Below are 21,312 nucleotides of genomic sequence, written 5' to 3' on the forward strand. Positions count from 1 at the left end.
ATATGTTGTAGTCTTTTGGACGCTGAGTCGACTGGTTTTGGTCCGAAAAGGCTGCGATGCAGCGTTCCTCCTTTATTCCCAATTGAACATGGTTGAACAAGCGGTCACGTGCTCCTGCCTACACCAGTCACCTGGTCACCGTGCCTGCAGGGTACAACTTACTAGCCTGTTTGACCTTTTTTGGGTGCAGTCCTGTCACTCGAGTTGAACTCGAGTTGAACCTTGGTGTGAAAGTTGTCGCCTGCTGGCGCGGTGACCAGGTGATTTGGGCACCCAGGAGCACGTGACCGCTTGTTCAACCATGTTCGATTGGGAATAAAGGAGGAACGCTGCATCGCAGCCTTTTCGGACCAAAACCAGTCGACTCAGTGTCCAAAAGACTACAACATATGGGCCAATCGCGGTCATCCGTGCTTTTATAAGAACGACATAGCACTTTTAGTGACATTTTGCATACAAATCCCCATCTAGTAGGGCGCAGTCACCCAGTTTCGGTGGAAGTGCACGGGTTCGATTGGGAAAAAAGAAGGAAGGGAGCGTCGCAGCTTCCTCGGACCAAGACCATTCGACTCAGCACCCAGAAGACTACAACTGGTGAAAATTTGATTTTAGGGTATACTTCCCCTTTAATTTCTGTTTGCTGCCAGCTTTTAAAATTATGTCGATTCTTTTTCATTACTACATTCGGTTAGGGTTTCGCGTACTTGGAATTTTTTTTGGTATTCATCCTAGTCTTTCTTTGTAATGTTTCCTTGGAGCAATACAATCTCTTCAAGTCGATCTCTTTCCAACGGGGTCCGTTGTTTCTGTCTTCATTGTGGCGATAAGCATTGCGAGCCGACACTGTGGGTACACCTGTTGGGTGCTGGGACGGCGCCAGCAAGGAGAGCTAGCGGGTTTCTTGATTTCTCTTGACTGGAATGAGTGCAATCAGAGCCTTGGGCATGTGTAAGTGTGACGGTATTTCTAAAGTAGTACATGATCATGGTCGACACAGTGCAAGTGACCTGTACCTGCTGTCTTTGAGCATTGACTGTAGGCCCTCGCACACGGTATGCATGCCGCTGGCGCAGACCTTAGGCTTTGCTTTGTGCACTCGAGTGTAATGTCATACAGGGGCAGATTGTAGCAACAGGTCACCATGGTCACGCCGCTAGGGTATCAGGATGAGTCGGATTGACCTTGGCCGTTCTGCCCAGTCTATCTCTTCACATCGACCAATCAACAAAACATTGCGGCACAGAATTAATGGATGTAGTATGTCTGTGATCGTCATGAACCATGTCAATTACCTTCGCCGCTTTCACTTCGGGCTTCCTCAATGCAGTAGAGGAGCTGGTTGGCACAGACATGTAGCACCGAGTTGCTACGGTCACGATGGACCTTTACGTCCAGCATAGTCAGGTGATCATTGCAATGACCATGCAGAAATCTCTCTTACAACACACAGTAGTACACACAGACACATATACACACGTGCAAGCACGCGCGCGCGCACACACACATGCGTGCGCAGAACACACACACATACATGGACGTGCGCGGGTATAATTTGTAATTATTAAAAGTCATCAAGACCCCAGATCAGACGGACAGTAAGCTTAGCCTAGCCAAGTACATGTACAGTGTAGTTGGCTCATTCCTTGGTTAGTTATACGTTATACGTTATATTACCTAGTACTCACCATGGTACACTGTCATGTCCATATATACAGTCATGCCATACCCTTTCTTGACTCACTCCCCAGTCTACAGACTACCTGACTGTACAGACATGTACTTACATTACAGAACTACAGTACAGCAGCAGAGCATGGCGATCAGACATCTCTGCTTCACCTCTAATCAGTCAGAACTGGATACTTATTCACTGTACTCACTGGTTTGAGGGAAAGAGACAAACGGGAAAAGCTGGAAACTGGATACTTATTAGTATTATTACTGTATCCGTTGCGCCAAGACGCAGGATCTAGGAGTGGACCGGTTTATGCTCTTGCTAAGACTGTAGGTTGTGCATTTCATTGCTACATGTAGCTGTATTTACAGTTACACGCCACTATTCACAATGACATCTACAAAAATACCTTGCACCGATCGCATTTACATTGTACTGTATACTAGTACATGAAGGTAATTTCGCTCTTCTCTCTCACTAAAAAGTGACTTGCAAAAAATTAATTCAAAAAAAGTATGCGCTTCTGAGCTACGTCATAGGTAGCTGTCTGTTTTCGCACTTGCTTTTAGATGGGAGTCGTACAATCTCCCTACTTTTCAGTTTCTCTTCTCGACGAAACTGCCAACCGTGAAGATGGCGGATCTTGAGTTTGATTCCGCTCAGCTCCAGGAGAGTGATCCAGCTGCCGACTTCTTGCAGAAGGAGCAAGGTGCATTAGCAGAGTTAGGAGATGATGATTTAGCCTTCGATGGTGGCGCGTCGGCACCGGTATGGCCAAATTTGAACCTGTGACGCGAAGATTGCTGCCCAACCAATAAATTCCTCTCTCCTCATTTTACTTTGCAGACTCAAGATTTCTCAGCGGAACTTGATCAATTCGGGCAGAAGGTTAGGACAAATGCCACCATAGTATTGCCTATTTTGCGCCGCTCGAGTGTTGACCTCGAAAAATGGTTGCCCTCCCCCTTGCTTTTCTTCTCAGCAGGAACAGTCCACTGAGAGCAATGCTTATTCAGCCATTCAAGAGGCTGATGTCCTAGCAACGGAGTCCGAGGCTGTTCGGTGAGTCTACTTTGCCCGTCACGAATCACCACTGTGATGAAATTGTATTGTAACCATCCGCACCTCTTTCTTGTCGATACTCAATGAGTTCATTAGTCTTTGAGTAGACCATGGGTGGCGGTATAGCGATGGCTTGTAATAACTACCTGGAACATTGGTCATTGTGGTTCCAGGATTTAATGCAAGTCTACATGTGTCTCCTACCAGGTTATGTCGTGATAAATGCTGCATGCATAATTTGTAACCTTGTCCCTTGTACATGTACTGCTGTAGCCAGTGTGTGTGTGTGTGTGTGTGTGTGTGTGTGTGTGTGTGTGTGTGTGTGTGTGCGTGCGTGTGTGCGTGTGGTGGTAGTGCGTGTGAGCATGTGTGTGGTGTGTGTGTGTGTATGTGTGCGTATGTGTGAATCCCTGGAGAGCTGGCACATCCCGATTGTATTACTATGACAGCCACGTAATATGTAGACTCTAATGCAGTTCACTGTACGAAGTGGTGCCAAATCTGGCTGCATAGATCAGGAGAAGTCTCAAGCCTGATTCTTATTTCATTCCGGGTTCGAGAAACGCGTTCAAGTTGCCATCACCTCGACTTGTCTGGCCCAGCTCGTGACTGTAGCCATGTGCATTGCGAAGCGTTCCCATGCGCGAAGTGAAGTGTGAATGCAGCTTAAACCCCATACCCCACTAGATCCTGAATACGTTTTCGCTCTGTTCGCGTATATCTGTCCAGTAAGTGGCGTGAAGATCAAAAGCAGGTGCTTGAAGAGAAGGATGAGCAAGCAGAGGTGGAACGCCAGCAATGGCTGGAGCAGGCCAAGCAAGACCTTCAAGACTGGGAAGCTCGGCAAGCCGAACAGCTCGAAAAAGCAAAGTCTGACAATCGGTAGGTTGTTGATGGGTGTGATGCAGTGTTTTTGTATCCATTTCCAAGTACCGTATTATCTCCCTTATAAACACGGTACTTATATTTTTTCAACCCACCTCGCACCCGTGCTTATAGAGGAGACCGTGATAATACTGGAGACCGTGTTTATATTTTTTCAACCATGAAAAAATCAAGAAAGTTGCATACCGGTAACACACTCAAATTGGAATTTAACTCAGGTTTCATGATTAGAGAACAGAGAGAAGAAAAAAGAATGATGCGGAAGTGGGAGTCACGCACGTGGAGCACTTTTATGTTTTATATGACTGTATGACTGGCGCACAGCTGCATTCCAGTATTATTTCTGTGACTATGGTAGAGACTGTGCGTTTGTAATCTCAACAGCCCTCCGACCTGTGTCTATAAGAGAGATAATACGGTATGTGCAAGGTGTTTTTAAAGAGAAAGGGTCCTGTACAAGACCAGCATCACCAAGACTTGATTTTGTCTTAGATTGTTGGATGAACGAACTGGTCACTTGGGCACATTGTCATCATCGGGTGAGCATGTGTGCCCAAGATGCTCACATTCGTATGCCGCATGTGGGTGTTTACTGTAGTACTCTGTCTGTGTGTGTGTGTGTGTGTGTGTGTGTGTGTGTGTGTGTGTGTGTGTGTGTGTGTGTGTGTGTGTGTGTGTGTGTGTGTGTGTGTGTGTGTGATCCACTCTGATTTAGCCACCCACACTAGTAGCAAGTATTACCTTCACTGGGGGCAGGGGTAACTGCAGTTGGATCCCAGGACGGATACCCTGATGCCGTCAATCCTTTTCCTGCACCTTGTCCTCACCCACTTACTGAGGTGTGGTGAGCCCATAAGTGGGATCATTTTCAAGTCCACCCAGAGTTTTGGGATTTCAGGGGGTGTCGGCCGTTGGGCGGTTCAATAGCCAGTTGAGTCATCTTTCCAAGATTCCTTTAGAGTCTCTCTCCCCTCTCCCGGGGAGACCCACGTGACCAGTTTTGGCAGTGAGCAACAAGTACAAGTGTGTGTGTGTGTGTGCGTGTTTTTCAACATGTCAACTCTTTTTTTGTGTTGGTGGTCGTGCTATGTTCCCTTTGGTAGTGCTGCAGAGGAAGCATTCATCCGTGAACGCGATGAGGACACTCCTGGGTCCGAGTGGGAACGAGTAGCACGCTTCTGTGACTTCAACCCGAAGAACAGCAAGAGCACTAAAGATGCTGCACGCATGCGTAGTATACTGCTGCACCTCAAGCAGACACCGCTGGTGCGGTGAATTTAGCAACGCTTCTCGGCACCCTTTCATTTCAAGGTATGGAGAGGGAGTGTGTGTGTGTGTGCGCGCGTGCGTGTTTGTTTTCTGTGTAGATGCCTGGCTGGCTGCTGTTATTTAATAGTATAAATGAGTGTTACTACTCATACAATCATGCTGAGTCATAACACAGTTGTTTAGAGCAAGCATTTGATTCTGGGAAGTGAAAAACATCACACTAAAAATGGCAGTGTGCACGGCTACCTGACTGCTCATCTAGTCAGCGGCTACTGTCTGAGGGTGAGCAGCAGCAGCATTGTCGGAGAGGCAGAAAGATGATTCCAGTCCAATACCCATGTTGTTTAGACCTGCGGGGAATGAGAACACTGCTTGAAGTATGGTATGGGCTGTGGCAGTGCCCACTGTTGAGCCCCAGCATCTTTGCTAGAGAAAAGCACATAGACATTCACGCTATGTCCATGAACATTCAGTGTGCCGAAACGGAAGGTGAGCGTCATTCCACCGTGGTTGCTCCCCTGCCAACTGTGTTGTTTATGCCATTGTGCTACATGGATTGCATTTCAATGTTGGTGGGTGGCCGTGAGAGGGTTTCTTAAAAATGACTATGCCGTGAGAAACTTTCGCTATTTTCGTGGCCATCGCGCATTTTCAAATTTAAATCGCCGCAAACTGCTTTATGCAGTTTTGTGGACATTTCAGTATCCAACTGAAGAGATAAAGCACAAACGTTTCTCATCGTGAACCAGTGGAAATCTTGAAACGCAAAATTTGCACGCAGCGAATGCATCTTGCTTTACAGTGGCTGGACTTTTGCAGTACATGTAGTCAAATGAAGCACACTGAGAAATGTGTGGGCGTCATGCGTATTGTGTTCCACTGTGTGTGGCAAGCAGTCTATGGTGGTTCATGCATACTATGCGTCACTCAATGCGTTTCCGAATGTACCAATAGGTGTATTTTGTACATTATCCGGCACTTTTTTAAAAGTTTTTTCCTTTTTTTTGGCATGTAGTCTTGTGGATTTCTATTGCCTTTTGAGTATCTGTCTGGGTTACTGCATGATTTTGTATGTAGGTAGACTTGCTCTGTGTGCCTGAAAATGTATATTTACAGTCCATTTCAAAACTATAGACGCGTACCTAGGCAAAACCGTTATGCCAGCATCTATACCACATACAATCTGTGATCACTTTGTGCATAAATTTTTCCAAATTGGGCGTCTGTTATCCAATCGTTTAGAAACTATTATGAGAGTAATTGTGGAGCGGACCTGAGCAATACTCCGAAAACTATTCTCAAAAAGTTCCAGGCAAATTTGAAATATTTCAAAAACCCTACGCGTCTATAGTTTTGACATGGACTATAGGTCATAGACTCTCAGTAATCACTACTGTTTGTGATATCTCCTGTTGTGCTTTGACAGAATTAGGCTGTGTATTCGTCGAAGAACAGCCAGCGCGCCACCAATAGGCCCAGAATCTCCATGCTGGCAAGGGGGTGTTTTCTTCTGGCCTGGTGTGTGTGCACTCTGCCAAGAGGTTGTCCTGGCTGTATTGTTTGTCCTGGCCGTGACTGCCCCGTAGCTTCTCTTCCCTTCCTTTTCTTGACTGTGTATGAAAGCATCAGTGTGACCACTACCACCGGCAGCAGCACATGACTGTAGCAAAGCACCAGAGCGTGGTTGATATGTGTGCACTGTAGTGATCCTTCCTCACCGTCACCTGTCCGCTGATTCTTTCTGACATCATCCTGCTGTATATTGTCAATAGTTTGCCATATTTCGTTGTGTCCTTAGTTAGGTCTGTTCAAATTATATTTTCTTCGCTATCTCCGTACCCGCGTGGTATTATTTGATTAAATGTAGTAGTGTCTTACGTAGGCCCCATTCTATTTACCAGTTTTCTTATCCTCTCTTCGGATCAAACCCTTTGTGCACGTGTGTACGTGTGTGTGTGTGTCGGCTGGATGATTGCAATGCGAACCAGCCACACCTCTGCTGTGTTCACGCTGTCTTCTCCCTGCCATGTAGGTGCTTGCTTCTTACTCACGGAAAATTGCATTTATCATCATTCTTATCTTCACTTGCCTACGTCAATATTCACCACCTTGTGTTCTGTACTTAGTTTTTCATGGAAAAAGGAAAATCCTCTGATGTGTTAGAATCAGGATACATACATGTATAAAAGTCCAAGCTGTGTGTGCTTTCTTGTTTGTGGGTCTGGTCGTTTACTGTTAGCTGCATTGAGCACGCTGCCACAGACGTACCGTGCCGTGTATGCCAAGTTACATGTAGGAACGCAGCCTTTTCAGCAGTATGACTTTATTACTCCGGTCCACGACACTTTGAATAGAAAACAGAATGGTTGAGAATGGATAGACGCAGATCAAGTTGCTCAGATGCCAGCATGACTGTTGAAGTAAGCAGATGTGATACCTGGGATGGTCAATTCAATGTGTCATCAAGGCCATGGACAATGTTAGATCATTGAGGTATGATACCGTGCAAGAACCATGCCATGCTCTCAAGAAGAAACTCAATACTACTTCGATAATAAAAGAGTACACAGATTACGAGAGTACCACAACGTCTAGGTTTGTACTGATACATCGATGCAGTACAGCAGACTTGTTTGGAAACACCGCAGGGAGAGTAAATAAGGCATGCCACGGTTTCCTACAGATCGTGCGGACAACAGCAGGATGCTGGGCACCTGATGCGTGACCAGCATGCATACGGTATAATTATCGACGATCAGTTGAATAGCTACACAAGCTCATCTCCGTCTCAACTCCGGCACGAGTGTGTGCTCCAGTACAAAGTACTTCTTGCAGTCAAAGATGCTTGCCGTTGACGATGCCTGACTGCCAATACCTGAATCCTCGTCGTCGGAATCCTCCAGGACCAGGGTTTTCGGCTGGATGGGCATTCTGATTCGACTTGTTCCGTGGAGCACACAGTCACGGTGACGTGAGCCCTGGTTGATAGGAGGCAACGGGAACACTATAAGCGTACACGCGTACACACATACACGCGCGCACACACACACGAACACGCACACACACACACAGAAAACATGCAAAAGAGTTGAATTCGTTCTGCTGCGATGATGAATATACCATAGCCTATAGAAGATAGTTGATAATGGGGTGGTGGCACCCCACAGAAGCGGAAAGGTGGTTCTTGATCCTCCCTGTACGCGAACCTGTGCATCATTTTTTTTGTTTTATTAGAAGATAGTGCACCGGGCAAGGTCACCTGACTCACAGATCACCAGCAAAGGCCAACGAGATGACTGACTCTCCCAGTACAAGTTCAGTGCGCGTATACAACTACCTGTAACAGGGGTCATCAACCTAGGCATACGCACTGTGACTGTTGCATGTATACTTGGCGGAAACCGTAGGGCGGCTATGGATGCCTGGGCTGGTCCCGTGATGCCAGTCAAATGTGCCTTTTATTTTAAAAGTTTGATGCTATTAGAAGTGAAACAATAAATGCAGAAAAAACGAGAAAAAAAACAGAGCATGGACTACAAGCGTGCAGCGCGAGTGCCCTTCCGGGCATTGAGCACTTTGTGCGCAGAGAGGACATAAAACCTACTTTGCAGTGCGAGTACACGTGTACATACTGGAAGACCTGCAAGGTACAGCCAACCCGTAAACTGTTGTAACACACTTACCATCTCGAAGTGTACTTTCTCTTTCCACATGACACTTGCTGCAGTGTGTTATGCCATAGCGAGCTAGACTAGTGCTGGACACAACACCATAGGGACAGAGGACAATGCAAACCGGTCTGGTATCACTGTTGTAACTCGAGTATTCCTGCCGCTCCCAACCCCGTGCCATCTCCACACACACAGACAGGCAACTGATGACATGACTATATTGGAACTAAAAGGTTATATTTAAAAGGTAGCTGGAAACTAAATAAGGTTTTCAAATTGGCCCGAATTGTTTGGGATGTGAAGTATGTTTTGACGGCTACAGATCATACACCTCGGCGAGGATCGACACTCATGAATTGCTGTGGTGTTGGCTCGAAGAGCACTGGATTATTCCAACAAACTACAATACATGCAAAGAAAAACTCTCTGGAAACAAAAAGGCAGCGCAGCCAAACAAAGGTACAGCTAAAACCTCATGCCGCACGCACAAGAACGCAACAGCCAAAAAAGGCTACACGGTGCCAAGGCTGGCTCAGCGAAACCGACCGCAGCGGAACCTAAAAGGTAGCCCGCTGTACAACTGCGATATTACATCAGGCATCAAGGTGCCCCGAAGGGGAGCACATGAAGACAGTAAGATGCCAGGAGATAAAGGTCAAATCACAGAGAACCGACAGCATGACCGCAATGGCAATCAGGAAGAGAAAGCAAATCGCAACTGAACATGACATGAACGTGTAGACTAACTCCGTGGCATTCTCGCCACGCCAAAGTATGCAGTGTCTTCAGTGTGCCATGTAGTGATGAAATGGCCAAGAAAAGTAGCTGGTCACCATCAATATTGTGGAGTAATGAGCACCCCAAAATTGGACATTTTCTGGATTTTTGCTCAACTTACCACTTATTTTGGTCAAAATGGCCATTATGAAAAATTAGCCCGAAATATTTCGCTTTTTTACCAAATCAACTCTACCAAGTGTAAGACACTAGTAAAACCAAAAAAATGATTAAAAGGAGACGTCGTAAACACAACAGGACACGGCGAACTTAAGACGGAGACTCATTTTTCACAGAACAGCAACACATGCACGAACAGCAACATGTGCATGCATCTACACTAACAGTAACACATGAAGTACATAAAAAATAACGTAGAGCACCGCTGGCGACATTGCACATATTATTATCATGACCGTGACATGCTGACATATTGCATGTCCAATATTTTTCACAGTTCTCATATCTACCATGTCTTCCTTGTTCTCGCTAGTCTACTCACATGCCTATGTCCGGTAAGGGAACGACGGCTCGTGACATCGTTTGCGGCTCAGGCGTGGGAGGCTTCGGTGGTGGCGGTCGTGGACTTGGTGGCTTCAGTGCACGCATCCTGTCAACAGTAGAGCAGGAAAGGGCAACTATGAAAACAGATAACAGATAAGTTGAGATAACACTAAAGCCCCCTACACACATACATAAATACATACATACACACATACACGCAAACACAACTACTCACGATCCTGGTGGGGCTAATTCATTGCTTATTAAATCCGACATGCTGGGTAAATCTGGATATGAGCGTGCACGAAAAACGTTTGCATGTTGAGCCTCCACTACCGTTGTTCATATGCACAAGATATCCAGTAACCAGCAACAGTAAACACATACACTGTACTTGGACATCTGGTGTGTGTCAGTGCCGCCTAGTACTACATGTACATAAGAGTTTACAGCCAACCTTGCGAATAACGACCACCGATCAAGCATGAGGAAAAGTGTCATTAACCGCAAGTTGTTGTTATTCGTGAGGTTGAAAGTACGCAGTCAAATCGTCACTAATTCTGACGACCGTGTCGTTAATTCGCAACTTGTTGTTATACCCGGGGTCGGCATTCATGAGGTTGACTGTCACGTCGCTTGCACACTGTTATAAAAAATACCTTTCTAATTCCTCCTGGCGTATTGTGTAGCGGACAAAGTAGTTAATGGCGTTGATAGCAGCAGAGCTACTCTGCTGCTGACTTGCCTTAGCAGGAGCTGGAGGTGAAAACCTGAGGATTGAATACAACAATGACACGTACACATGGTCATTCAATTCCCATCCAATAGTACACAAGTCTATCGGCTAGGCTGTTCAGAGATCTTCAGACCTCCCAAGACGATTGCCTTGGGCAAACACTCGGATCACAGATTGCAACCACTGTTACTTTGCAGCGCATGACACAATTCCACTTCTAGTACAGCTTAGAATACCTTAACGGAGCCTCCAGTCATCGGCCATATCACTATAATTCTATACAATAATTAAAAAGAGGGCATGTAACCAAACTCACGGGCTCTTCCCTTTCTTCTGCTGCTCCATAGCCAGCTTGCTGCTCCAGTCGGTTAGCCAGATTTTCAGGTCCTGACTGGCCTTGACAAGGCCTTCAACAGACTTTCCCTGCAACAGCAACACACCAAACAGAGCTATACGTTTGCATGCTGTAGTGCATGTAGCAGTGTAGCAGACACATTGTATTCAAGTGCTTGTAATTCCAAGTGCCGCTGAGCGACGCAAAACCGCAACCTTGTTGTCACAGTGATTACTAGAGCATCAATGCTTCCACGGGCTTGCTATCGTTATGCCAGCATTCACTACCGCTATATCCTCTAGCACAACTCTATCTCAACGCTTCTTCTCGCTTTGCAATTGTAGAATGAACCCGTGAACCAGTATGTACGCTCTACATGCAGACCCATTGTCTCAAGGTAGAGCCAAAACCGCCGCAATCATAGCCCCCGTAGAGACATGTCATGGAATAAAGCAGTGAGGTTATGCGAACGATTTCGTTGGGTGAGTCGGCACAACCGCCTATGTATGGGCACTAAGTATACAGCATGAGTCAGCGGATTCGCTTGTGAGCGCTGTCTAAGCGGTGTGAGCCGCTAATGCAAGTCCAGCGCTGTGTCGGGAGGCCGCGGCTTTGCCAAAGCATCTCAACTAATGGTGTAATCGCACAACCTCTATATGGACATAAGCAGCTGCAAGCATGGAGAAGAAACAAACCAGTCAATACTCACATCAACCGTCCAGGAGTCAAGCTCACGAGCGTAGTAACCTCTCTCGTCCGTAAGACCGAGCAAAACAAGCTGATGCAACGCTGGTGACCTGGTGGTGTACACCATCCAATGCACGCGTACACACCACACACACACATGGCACAGAACAAACCAGTCTGATCCTGTTACACGCCACAGAGTTGTTGGGTTTTCAGCAGACTACAGCAGCTAAGTTCTATCGAGGTATTGGTGCATGACAACAGTGCAAGGCAATGTTTTAAATCCTATGAAGTGCTAGAAAAGAAAAGGCCGTCAAAGTCTGGCGTCACAGCTTCTTGACAACGCGTAGTTACTTGGCCAAGTGGTGATAAACAAAAGTCGCGTCACCTGCACTTGTCGTGTTTCCAGTTGCAGCAGCATGCAGTGAACACAGCTAGCTACAAGCATCATTTTGACTGAGGAGCGCGCGAGTGAGACTATTTATTTCAAAATAAACTGCTACTTGTCGCCGAGTTTGTAGTTTTCGCTTTGTAGAGAAGGAGAGGCCGTAGCTGATTTTTGCTTGGCCACTGCTGTGCCTGTACTGTCGTTCGGCTTTACATGTAGTCGCCGGCCAAGAAGTAATGATGGGTGTCCCTGTTATTTCTATCACAGCGATCGCTGGTTTCTTTTAGTTCTGGGACCAACTAACTCTGTGCTCGTTTCTGTAGTGGATGCACATGCCACTGTTTGTCATTGTATCCTTTTATGTAACATGTATGCATTCATCCGGCCGCGCTGTGCGACATGCCAGTTGTACCGTACGCACTTTAGCTGTACTTGCCTGCCTGGCTTTTCCTTTGATCTCTCTGTCGTTCTCTGTATTCCCACACACTTGTGATTTGTAGTAACGAAGCTAGTTACAAGATGTCTTTGGTGCGTTTGTAGAACCACTACATGGTGTCAGAATTGGTTTTCCTGTAGTCTTTGGCCTCGTGAGCGGTGATGGCTCGTTTCAACCCTCCAGCGCCTTTCGACTTCAGCTCACCGGACCAGTGGCCCGCGTGGAAACTCCGTTTCACCCGTTTTCGTGCTGCCACCAAACTGAGTTCCGACCCGGGAGAAACTCAGGTGGCCACTTTGTTGTATGCTCTCGGACCCAACGCCGACTCCTTGTTCGAGTACCAACTCGGACTATCCGAGGACGACAAGAAGAAATATGACGAGGTCGTCAGTGCTTTCGACACGTACTTCCGCCCGTCTACCAATGTTGTTCATGAACGGGCTAAATTTGAACAGCTTGTACAACAACCCGGCCAGACCGTAGAGGAGTTTGTCCGTACTCTGTACAAAGCTGCAGAGTATTGTGAGTTTGCTGGCACGAAGGATGAGCGTATCAGAGACCGCTTCGTCGCCCACATGCTGGACAAGCGGGTGAGTCGGGAGCTGCAGATGAAAGACAAGAGCGAGCAAACTCTCGCCAAAGTTGTTGCGTTCGCACGGCACGCCGAAACTGTCCAGCAACAGGTTGCAGCCCAATCGCGCAGTGGCTTGGCCGCCGCCAGCTCGATTTCAGACGATGATGCCTCAGCCTCAGCTGTCCAGTCGCACCGTGGTGGTCGATCTATGCCGAAGAGCAGACCGCATGGTAGCTACAAATCTGCAGCAACGCCGCCTGCGACCGAATCGAAGTGCCCGAACTGTGGTGGAAGCCACCACTCGCAACGCGATCAGTGCCCAGCCAGAGGCCAGTGCTGCAAAGCCTGTGGCAAGTGCAACCACTTCGCGCGAGTTTGCCGATCGAAACCGTCCACCTCTGCCGTCACGAACGACTCTCCGGACTCTCTATTTGTTGGCCACACGACGTGCGCACAAAGTGTAAGTGATTCACCCTGGTTGGCAGATCTAGCTATCGGAAAGAGTGTAGTCCAGTTCAAGCTAGATACTGGAGCTGATGTCTCTACCATGTCCGTGCAATCATACAATACACTGCAGCCCAAGCCGTCCTTATCTGCTACTAGTGCCCAGCTGAGAGGAGCGAATGACCAGACTATGCAGGTCCTGGGTGTATTTGAGGCTCACTGCTCCTTTCAATCTCAGTCCACTACCATACCCATCTTTGTTCTAGATGGTGCCAGCACTAGCCTGCTCAGCCGATCTGCGTGCACAGCACTGGGTCTAGTCCAGCGTCTGGCTGAAGTGCAAGGTCCAGTCCCACTCGTACAGTGTATGGTTGGTCCTGCTGCGCAGATTCACTTGACTTCCGACGCCACACCGTATCACTGCCTCACAGCTCGCAGAGTTCCTCATCACCTGTATTCGAAAGTACGTGAAGAACTGCACCGCATGGAAGATGGCGACATCATTGCGCGTGTCGACGAACCCACAGACTGGTGTTCGCCTATGGTGCCCGTCCTCAAACCTAACGGCAAGGTACGCATCTGTGTCGACCTGAAGCGTCTTAATGCGTCTGTCAAGCGGGAGACATTTCAGCTGCCAACGTTAGAAGATGCCCTGTCTTCACTGGCCGGAGCGACTGTGTTCACGACATTGGACACTGCTAACGGATTCTGGCAAGTCCCACTCAGTCCCGACTCTGCCCGTTTGACCACCTTCATCACGCCGTTCGGCAGGTTCTACTTCAAGCGACTGCCATTCGGCATCACATCAGCACCTGAGATTTTCCAGAAGCGTCTCACCAACCTTCTGGACCAGCTCCCCGGCGTGTTCGTCTACATGGACGATATCATTGTCTCTGGCCGTACGCGAGAAGAACACGACCGTAACCTAGCTGCCGTACTAGACATCCTGCAGAAAGCCAACGTCACGCTGAACATGACGAAATGTCACAAGCGTCAGGCCGAAGTGAAGTTCCTTGGTCACATCTTCTCCGCCAAAGGTCTCCACCCTGACCCAGCGAGAGTGTCCAGCGTCGCTAATCTGAAGCCGCCCAAGAACGTCACGGAACTGAAGCGCATTCTCGGCATGTTCGCGTTCATGTCACGCTTCATTCCCAATCTCTCGGAAGTCAGCGCTCCACTGCGTCTTCTACTGGGGCATGACACCGCATGGGAGTGGTCTGCTACACAACAACAGGCCCTGGACAAGCTCAAACAGCTTGCCACCAATGCGCCCTGCCTCACGTTCTTCGACCCAACCAAGCCCACGGTCATCAGCGCTGATGCCAGCAGTTACGGCTTGGGAGCTGTCCTATTGCAGGAGCATGACGACGGAATGCGCCCCATTGCATTTGCCTCACGCAGCCTCACCACTACTGAGCAACAGTACGCGCAGATCGAGAAGGAGTGCTTGGCTGTTGTCTGGGCTTGTGAGCGATTCCACGGCTACATTTACGGCAACTCGTCCCTCACTGTCCAGACGGATCACAAACCACTCATCCCGCTGATCAATACGCGTGATTTGAACCGTGTCCCGATGCGATGTCAACGCCTCCTGATGCGCCTGCTCACGTACAATCCAGCCGCCGTGTATGTCCCTGGCAAAGAGCTAGTTGTTGCCGATGCTCTGTCTCGCGCTCCGCTCGCCTGTGACGACACGCCTAGTCTCCAAGACGAGATCAGCATCAACCTCGCATCTTACATCGGCGAGATCGTGTCGGATGGTAAAGCCCGTGACATTGCTGACGCCACCACACAAGATGAGACGCTCAAGCAAGTCCTCCACTTCGTCCAACACGGATGGCCGTGCAACCCACGTGATGTCGACGACACTGTGCGCCCATACTTCCATGAACGCCAGTTACTGTCCTGTGAGCAAGGTGTGCTGTACCATGGCTTCCGCATTGTCATGCCACCCTCTCTGCAGCCTGAGATGCTCGAGAAGCTCCACGAGGGACATCAAGGTGCAACGAAGTGCAAGTCTCGCGCCCGCCATTCCATTTGGTGGCCAGGCTTGTCAAGGCAAATCGACACGATGGTCGCTACGTGTGAAGTGTGCACCAAACACCGCGTCCAGTCGACCGAACCACTGCAACCCGTCCAACGCCCAACACTGCCGTGGCACACGGTTGGTGCAGATCTGATGGAATTCAACGGCACGACTTACCTCGTCATTGTTGACTATCTCTCGCGTTACCTCGATGTCGTACCGCTGACTACCACAACCTCGATTGCTGTCATCAAGCATCTGCACCGCATCTGTGCCGAGCATGGTTTCCCGTCCACCTTGGTTACAGACAACGGTCCTCAGTTTGCCAGCGAAGCGTTTACTGAGTTCTGCACAGCAAACGACATCACCCATCGCACTTCCAGTCCACGGTATCCTCAGTCGAATGGCGAAGCGGAACGTGCAGTTCGCACCGCCAAGAATCTCCTGCGGAAGGCCGAAAGCCTGCAAGATGCACTCTTGGCTTACCGCACGACACCGCTGAGCAACGGCTATGCCCCATGTCAGCTGTTGTATGGCCGCCAGCTCCGTACCGGTCTACCTGCAACGACTGAACAGCTGGAACCGAAATGGCCAGATCTCCCTAGTATTCTGGAATCGGAAACTCAGTCCCAGGAACAGCAGAAGTTGCACTACGACCAACGGCATGCAGCTAAGCCTCTCGCGACTCTACAGCTTCATGACCGTGTATTCATCACCGATCTCGAACGGGAGGGCAAGATAGTAGAGCAAGTGTCCAATCGTTCTTACCTCGTTGAGTCTGGTCACTCTACTGTTCGCCGCAATCGTCGTCACTTGATCCGACTGCCACTGCTAGAAGCAGAGAAGCCGACAGTCGAGGTTGAGTACGGTGGCACAGCAGCTGATCCAGTCCGTCGCTCTGCTAGAGCTCCTCAGCCTGTCAACCGCCTCATTGAATCATGCTAATTCAGCAACGTGCCGAGACGTATCTGCCGTCGTCTCTGCACATCACTCTTTCACTGCAACTTGCTCTACAAACAATACCTACATTATCGAATAGTCTTTGGACCCCTCATCTTCTCTATTATAGCCTGTTTAATCTCAGAGGGGAGATGTAGTGGATGCACATCCCACTGTTTGTCATTGTATCCTTTTATGTAACATGTATGCATTCATCCGGCCGCGCTGTGCGACATGCCAGTTGTACCGTACGCACTTTAGCTGTACTTGCCTGCCTGGCTTTTCCTTTGATCTCTCTGTCGTTCTCTGTATTCCCACACACTTGTGATTTGTAGTAACGAAGCTAGTTACAAGATGTCTTTGGTGCGTTTGTAGAACCACTACAGTTTCCTTGTCCAGCGGCAAGCGAAAATCAGAACTCCTATCTCTCAGGTGCTGGTGAACACTCAGCAGGAAAACACTGCACGGTGACTTGAGAGCGAAGGAGAAATTTCTTGAAGTAAAACAAAATTTAAGTCGCGATCTTGCACCAGCACGCCCCAGTCAAAGTGATGTCGTGACCGTTGGAAACACGACAAGTGCAGGTGACGCGACTTTTGTTTGTCACCACTTGGCCTTGCAACTACGCTTAACTACGAGTTTTCAGGCAGCGTGACGTAGGCACTTCGACAGCCTATTGTTCAACTGCCCTTTCTTTCTCTGAACTATGCCTTCCAGATCGCTATGGTCCAGGCTAGTTGACATGCACTATGCCTCATGGGCCGCTATACTAAAGCCTGTATATAAAATGCATTACTGTAATCACTTGTACGCACACGATGCGGAGGATCGCAGTTACATCACCCTTACTCTCGGAACCCAAGCAAACCGACGCGTCTTCCTGGTGTGTATGCTCGAGTTGGAATTAATACTCTGTACATTGTACATCTGTACAGCCGTGGTACAGCTGTGTGTGAGAGGAAATCACACCAGTCCCGTGGCCGGTTGCACATCGACAAGGGAAAATTTCAAACAAATTCCCATTCCCAGTGGTGACAACTTACATGACATTGTACTACCATCTTCAGCCCAAACTTAGCAATGGACAACTTGACAACTTGACAAGGGGTTTGCAAGGGGTTTGCAAGAAAGTACTACAAGTCACACTTCCAGAGTAGGATTGTTGGATTTCTGGTATTTTTTAATAAAGGAAGTCGACGACAGCTGCAGCCATTGCTACACAGTGTTCATGGTCACTCTACACCAACACTTATATTTCTACTTGCTTCTTCGTTATCGGTGGACCAACAGGTAAATTGCAAGCCCCTTCTTAATTTGCGACGGCATTTAGGAAATAGAGGTTGCGAGCATTTAGGAGGTCATCATAATTAATGATTATCTGTTCATGCGATGTGGAGGTTCAAACACCGGATTTTCAGACACGATAGCAACGTTTGTGACCTTCGAACACTCAGACCAATCGTTGAAACCGCGGTGGCCCCCATTTCGATATTTCACCGAATGATTTCCAGGTATTGTAAAAAGATAATCATAGTTTGAGGGAGTTGAAGCATTAAATACGTAATCAAAGTAGCGTGCTCCACTGGCCAAAACAGGAAAATATAAAGACCCAGGGAATTCGGAGGCAGAGTTTTATAAGCGGAAATTGTGCCACAAACTCTCAACTTCCTTAACATGCACTATGCACCCGAGTAGCAGTGTAGCATTGTGGATTGATCAAGACAACTCAGGACATACACATTCTTCTTGTCACCGGCAGTGATGTATCGCAGTGACAGCTGTGCAACAATGTTGTCCGGCGGCACACCCAACTTGATCATGAGCTCGATTAGCTTGGACTGGTACTGTACAGGAGGATGTACACACGGACACATGCACACACGCACGCACACACACATACACGCACGTGCGCGCACACACACACACACACACACACACACAAAGTCATACACGTCCAATACTAGGATGCAGCTTGTGTTCCAGAATATTCGCAATGGCACTTTAAGTCAAGCTCTGATTGTGTACCTTGTTGAAGTCCGCTGGTGAATCACCTGGCTTCGGGATTGCTAAGACCTGTGACATCAATGCATCAATAAGCATCGGCTTGGTTTGCTCGTCTTGCCATTCTATCCCCGCTAGGTCAACCAAAACCTGCACAAATTGAGAGAGAGAGAGAGAGAGAGAGAGACAGAGAGAGACAGAGAGAGAGACAGAGAGTAACGCACAAACACACGCACGCACGCATTCACACACATATAGAGGAGGGGGAGAAAACAAATTAGCAGAATGGGAAACTGCACAGCCTGAACAAGCAGAATTTTTAAACATTGTCATCAACAAAGTCTCAGGTTAAAATTTAAAATCTGACCACATGTTTTCAAACGAAGGGAGGTTCGCAAGCATTCACACAATTTTACATGTCCAGTCAATAAGGCACTTCTCATACGGTAGCAAACATTTTCGTTCCCTTCTCTTCAGAATTATACAGGGACCAGTCATGTATTTGTAAAACTGTAATGACCCTGAAGTGAATCCCGACAAGTGCAAGGTGCTGGTCTAGCAGGCAGGACGACCAGCCAAGCTCAAGTTTCATCCCAGCCTCCAACCCACAGTACTACCAAGAATACCAGATCTGGAAGTGTTACTTGTTAAAAACAGGTCATGACAAAACTACACACTGTCATGCATCACTTTCAAGCCCTACATCCTCAAAGGTTTTACTCTTCAACTAAATACTTGTGGCACTCGAAGAGAGCATACCTCCAAAATGTCCATTTTTATGAGAACCGATGGAGCATTAGCCAGTTCCTTGAGCAATTGCTGAATGAAGGGATCAACTTTGAGGAGGTGAGCCGGGAAGGTCTGCAGAGACAAAACCAGGTGTACACGTATAAGTGAATACAAAGGCAGAAGAACGCAGAATGCTACAGAATAACACAGAGTACTACTCCCTGGCTGCTGCAGGTGACCCAAGACTAGAGATGTATCCTTTCTTATATGGCGTGTGTGTCCCACTGACAAAAGTATGTTGTGTGGTGGACTCGCCCTGGGCTCTTCCAACATCGGACACAGGCAGAAGCTGAAGAGCGGTGCTTCAGCAGACATTTTCGAGGATGCAAAGCTCAGTTGAACCCCACTCCCATTCCAGCAGTGCAGCAAAGCAGTAATGTAGACACCTGGCTTTAGTATGAAGCGGCAGTTTCCGCTGCAGGGTCACAATAATCCAAACCCGACCCAGCTTTGGTTGCAAAGTTATCAGAGCCGACATGGTACATCGTGGAGTGATACGGCTGCATCGATTCCGTGAACTTATCCCATACTGGTCATATTTCACAGGCACAACTAATCCACCACGGAAGAGAAAGAGAGATGGAGAGAGAGAGAGAGAGAGAGAGAGAGAGAGAGAGAGAGATAGATAGAGAGAGGGAGAGAGAGAGAGAGAGAGAGAGAGAGAGAGAGAGAGAGAGAGAGATAGAGAGAGAGGGAGAGAGAGAGAGAGAGAGAGAGAGAGAGATGGTGAGAAAGAGATGGAGAGAAAGAGATGGAGAGCCCCCCCCCCCCCCCCCCTCTCTCTCTCTCTCTAATTTCAGCCCTGTCGATGTACGTGGGAAGCGCTGTGTATGCCAAAATACGGTGTTGAACCTACACTGTACTATTATACACAATACTTGCCACTACAAGTAACCATGGTAACCCTGTGTATGAAAGTGTGCACCATCCAACATGGCAAGTCTCATCTTCTGTGTTGTTTGTACAGCGTACTGCACTAGAGAGCCTGGATCTAATTCTCACTCCCTGCCAAAGACCAGCTAGGCAGAGTGTGTGTGTGGGGGGGGGGGGGGGGGGGGGGGCTCAACGGTATTTTACGGTAGATCCACAGTACTAATTCTAAGTCAGACATTAAACTAACATAATCATTGGAGTCTGGAAAGGACTTCTTCATGAATGGTTTTGACAGATGGCGTCGTATGAACTCGGGAATTTTCTCAGGTGGCGGTGGTGGTGTGGGTTCCCTAGGTGGTGTGGGACTGTAGAGTGACAGAGGTGGCACGGAGATGGCACATACACGCACACATACACACATACACACACACACACATACACGCATAACACGTAAAATGTCTGGCATGCAGTGACATTCACAGCAGAGGTAGCGACATGCTGTTGTGGTGGGCACTCAGAACCGGTACATTAGTAGTCAAGTATACACCTCACTCAAAACTGGTACCAGTAGGTACTCTCACTCAAAACTGGTACCAGTAGGTACTCTCACTCAAAACTGGTGCTACTACTAGGATGTCTTAGCTGACACCTCTGTCTGCAACCAGTGGCATACATGTACTTCTACTTCCAGACAAGGATCAGCTATATCTGGATGACGACACCGTGCCCATTCCAAACTCACGTGCGCGGTGGTGTCTTCGGCTTTGCCTTGGGCGCAACTAGCTTTACAATAGGCTTCTTGGGGACGATCTTCTTCTCCTTGACCGGCTCTGGAGGTGGAGTGGGAGGCGGGGTGGGCTCCTTAGCTGGCTTTTTGTCCGGTTTGGCCAATAGGGCATTTTTCAGCCGGTCAGCTAGTCCTGTTCTGGCTTTCGGTGGCTCTTCTTCCTCCTCTTCCTCTTCTTCCTGTATTACGATCTACACCAGACAAAATTACATGTATATAGAAGAAAGGTAAGGTGCAAGCTAGCTTCACTAAGAGAAATCCAACAATACACTATCTGGACCTCCAGGGGCAGCATCGACTTACTGAGAATAAAAGGTCTTACGCCCCCCCCCCCCCAAATAATCCCCAAGGAAAACATGCACAATACTGTATCTAAGCTGACGGGGACGGACATGCCTATCCATGCAAACACAGTGATCAGAATAATATAGCCAGTGACCTGCCCTGTGTGTCCA

The 21,312-nt window shown here is 48.1% G+C and overlaps 2 protein-coding genes across 3 annotated transcripts in view; one reads left to right on the forward strand and one right to left on the reverse strand.

The window, feature by feature from the left end:
- The first annotated feature begins 2,265 nt into the window (after positions 1-2,265).
- On the forward strand, positions 2,266-7,085 carry LOC135815089 (clathrin light chain B-like). Of its 2 annotated transcripts, none has more exons than XM_065328329.1 (6): positions 2,266-2,443; positions 2,522-2,563; positions 2,658-2,737; positions 3,467-3,619; positions 4,726-4,933; positions 6,318-7,085. In XM_065328329.1, the coding sequence occupies exons 1-5, from the start codon at positions 2,309-2,311 to the stop codon at positions 4,895-4,897; spliced, it is 582 nt and encodes a 193-aa protein (XP_065184401.1). In that variant the 5' UTR covers positions 2,266-2,308; the 3' UTR covers positions 4,898-4,933; positions 6,318-7,085. The 2 variants fall into 2 exon arrangements, with proteins under 2 accessions (XP_065184401.1, XP_065184402.1); XM_065328330.1 differs by having other exon boundaries at positions 2,661-2,737.
- Positions 7,086-7,197: 112 nt separating this feature from the next.
- LOC135815088 (uncharacterized) overlaps positions 7,198-21,312 on the reverse strand; it is a 39,708-nt gene continuing 25,593 nt past the window's right edge. Inside the window, exons 26-36 of the mRNA XM_065328328.1 lie at positions 20,813-21,048; positions 20,318-20,435; positions 19,168-19,269; positions 18,433-18,558; positions 18,145-18,251; positions 11,623-11,710; positions 10,896-11,002; positions 10,503-10,613; positions 9,842-9,949; positions 8,575-8,648; positions 7,198-7,895 (exon numbers count right to left, since the gene is read on the reverse strand). Of these exons, the coding sequence (XP_065184400.1) occupies positions 7,669-7,895; positions 8,575-8,648; positions 9,842-9,949; positions 10,503-10,613; positions 10,896-11,002; positions 11,623-11,710; positions 18,145-18,251; positions 18,433-18,558; positions 19,168-19,269; positions 20,318-20,435; positions 20,813-21,048 (1,404 nt within the window). The 3' untranslated portion in view covers positions 7,198-7,668. The remainder of the gene's footprint in view (positions 7,896-8,574; positions 8,649-9,841; positions 9,950-10,502; positions 10,614-10,895; positions 11,003-11,622; positions 11,711-18,144; positions 18,252-18,432; positions 18,559-19,167; positions 19,270-20,317; positions 20,436-20,812; positions 21,049-21,312) is intronic.

Source organism: Sycon ciliatum, chromosome 4 (genome assembly GCF_964019385.1).
Source record: "Sycon ciliatum chromosome 4, ocSycCili1.1, whole genome shotgun sequence".
NCBI classification, from domain to species: Eukaryota; Metazoa; Porifera; class Calcarea; order Leucosolenida; family Sycettidae; genus Sycon; species Sycon ciliatum.

Coding starts and splice junctions, on each gene's coding strand:
- LOC135815089 (XM_065328329.1), top strand. CDS start 2,309: ATGGCGGATCTTGAGTTTGATTCCGCTCAGCTCCAGGAGAGTGATCCA. Junction 2,444..2,521: donor ATGGTGGCGCGTCGGCACCG/GTATGGCCAAAT, acceptor TTTACTTTGCAG/ACTCAAGATTTCTCAGCGGA. Junction 2,738..3,466: donor ACGGAGTCCGAGGCTGTTCG/GTGAGTCTACTT, acceptor ATATCTGTCCAG/TAAGTGGCGTGAAGATCAAA.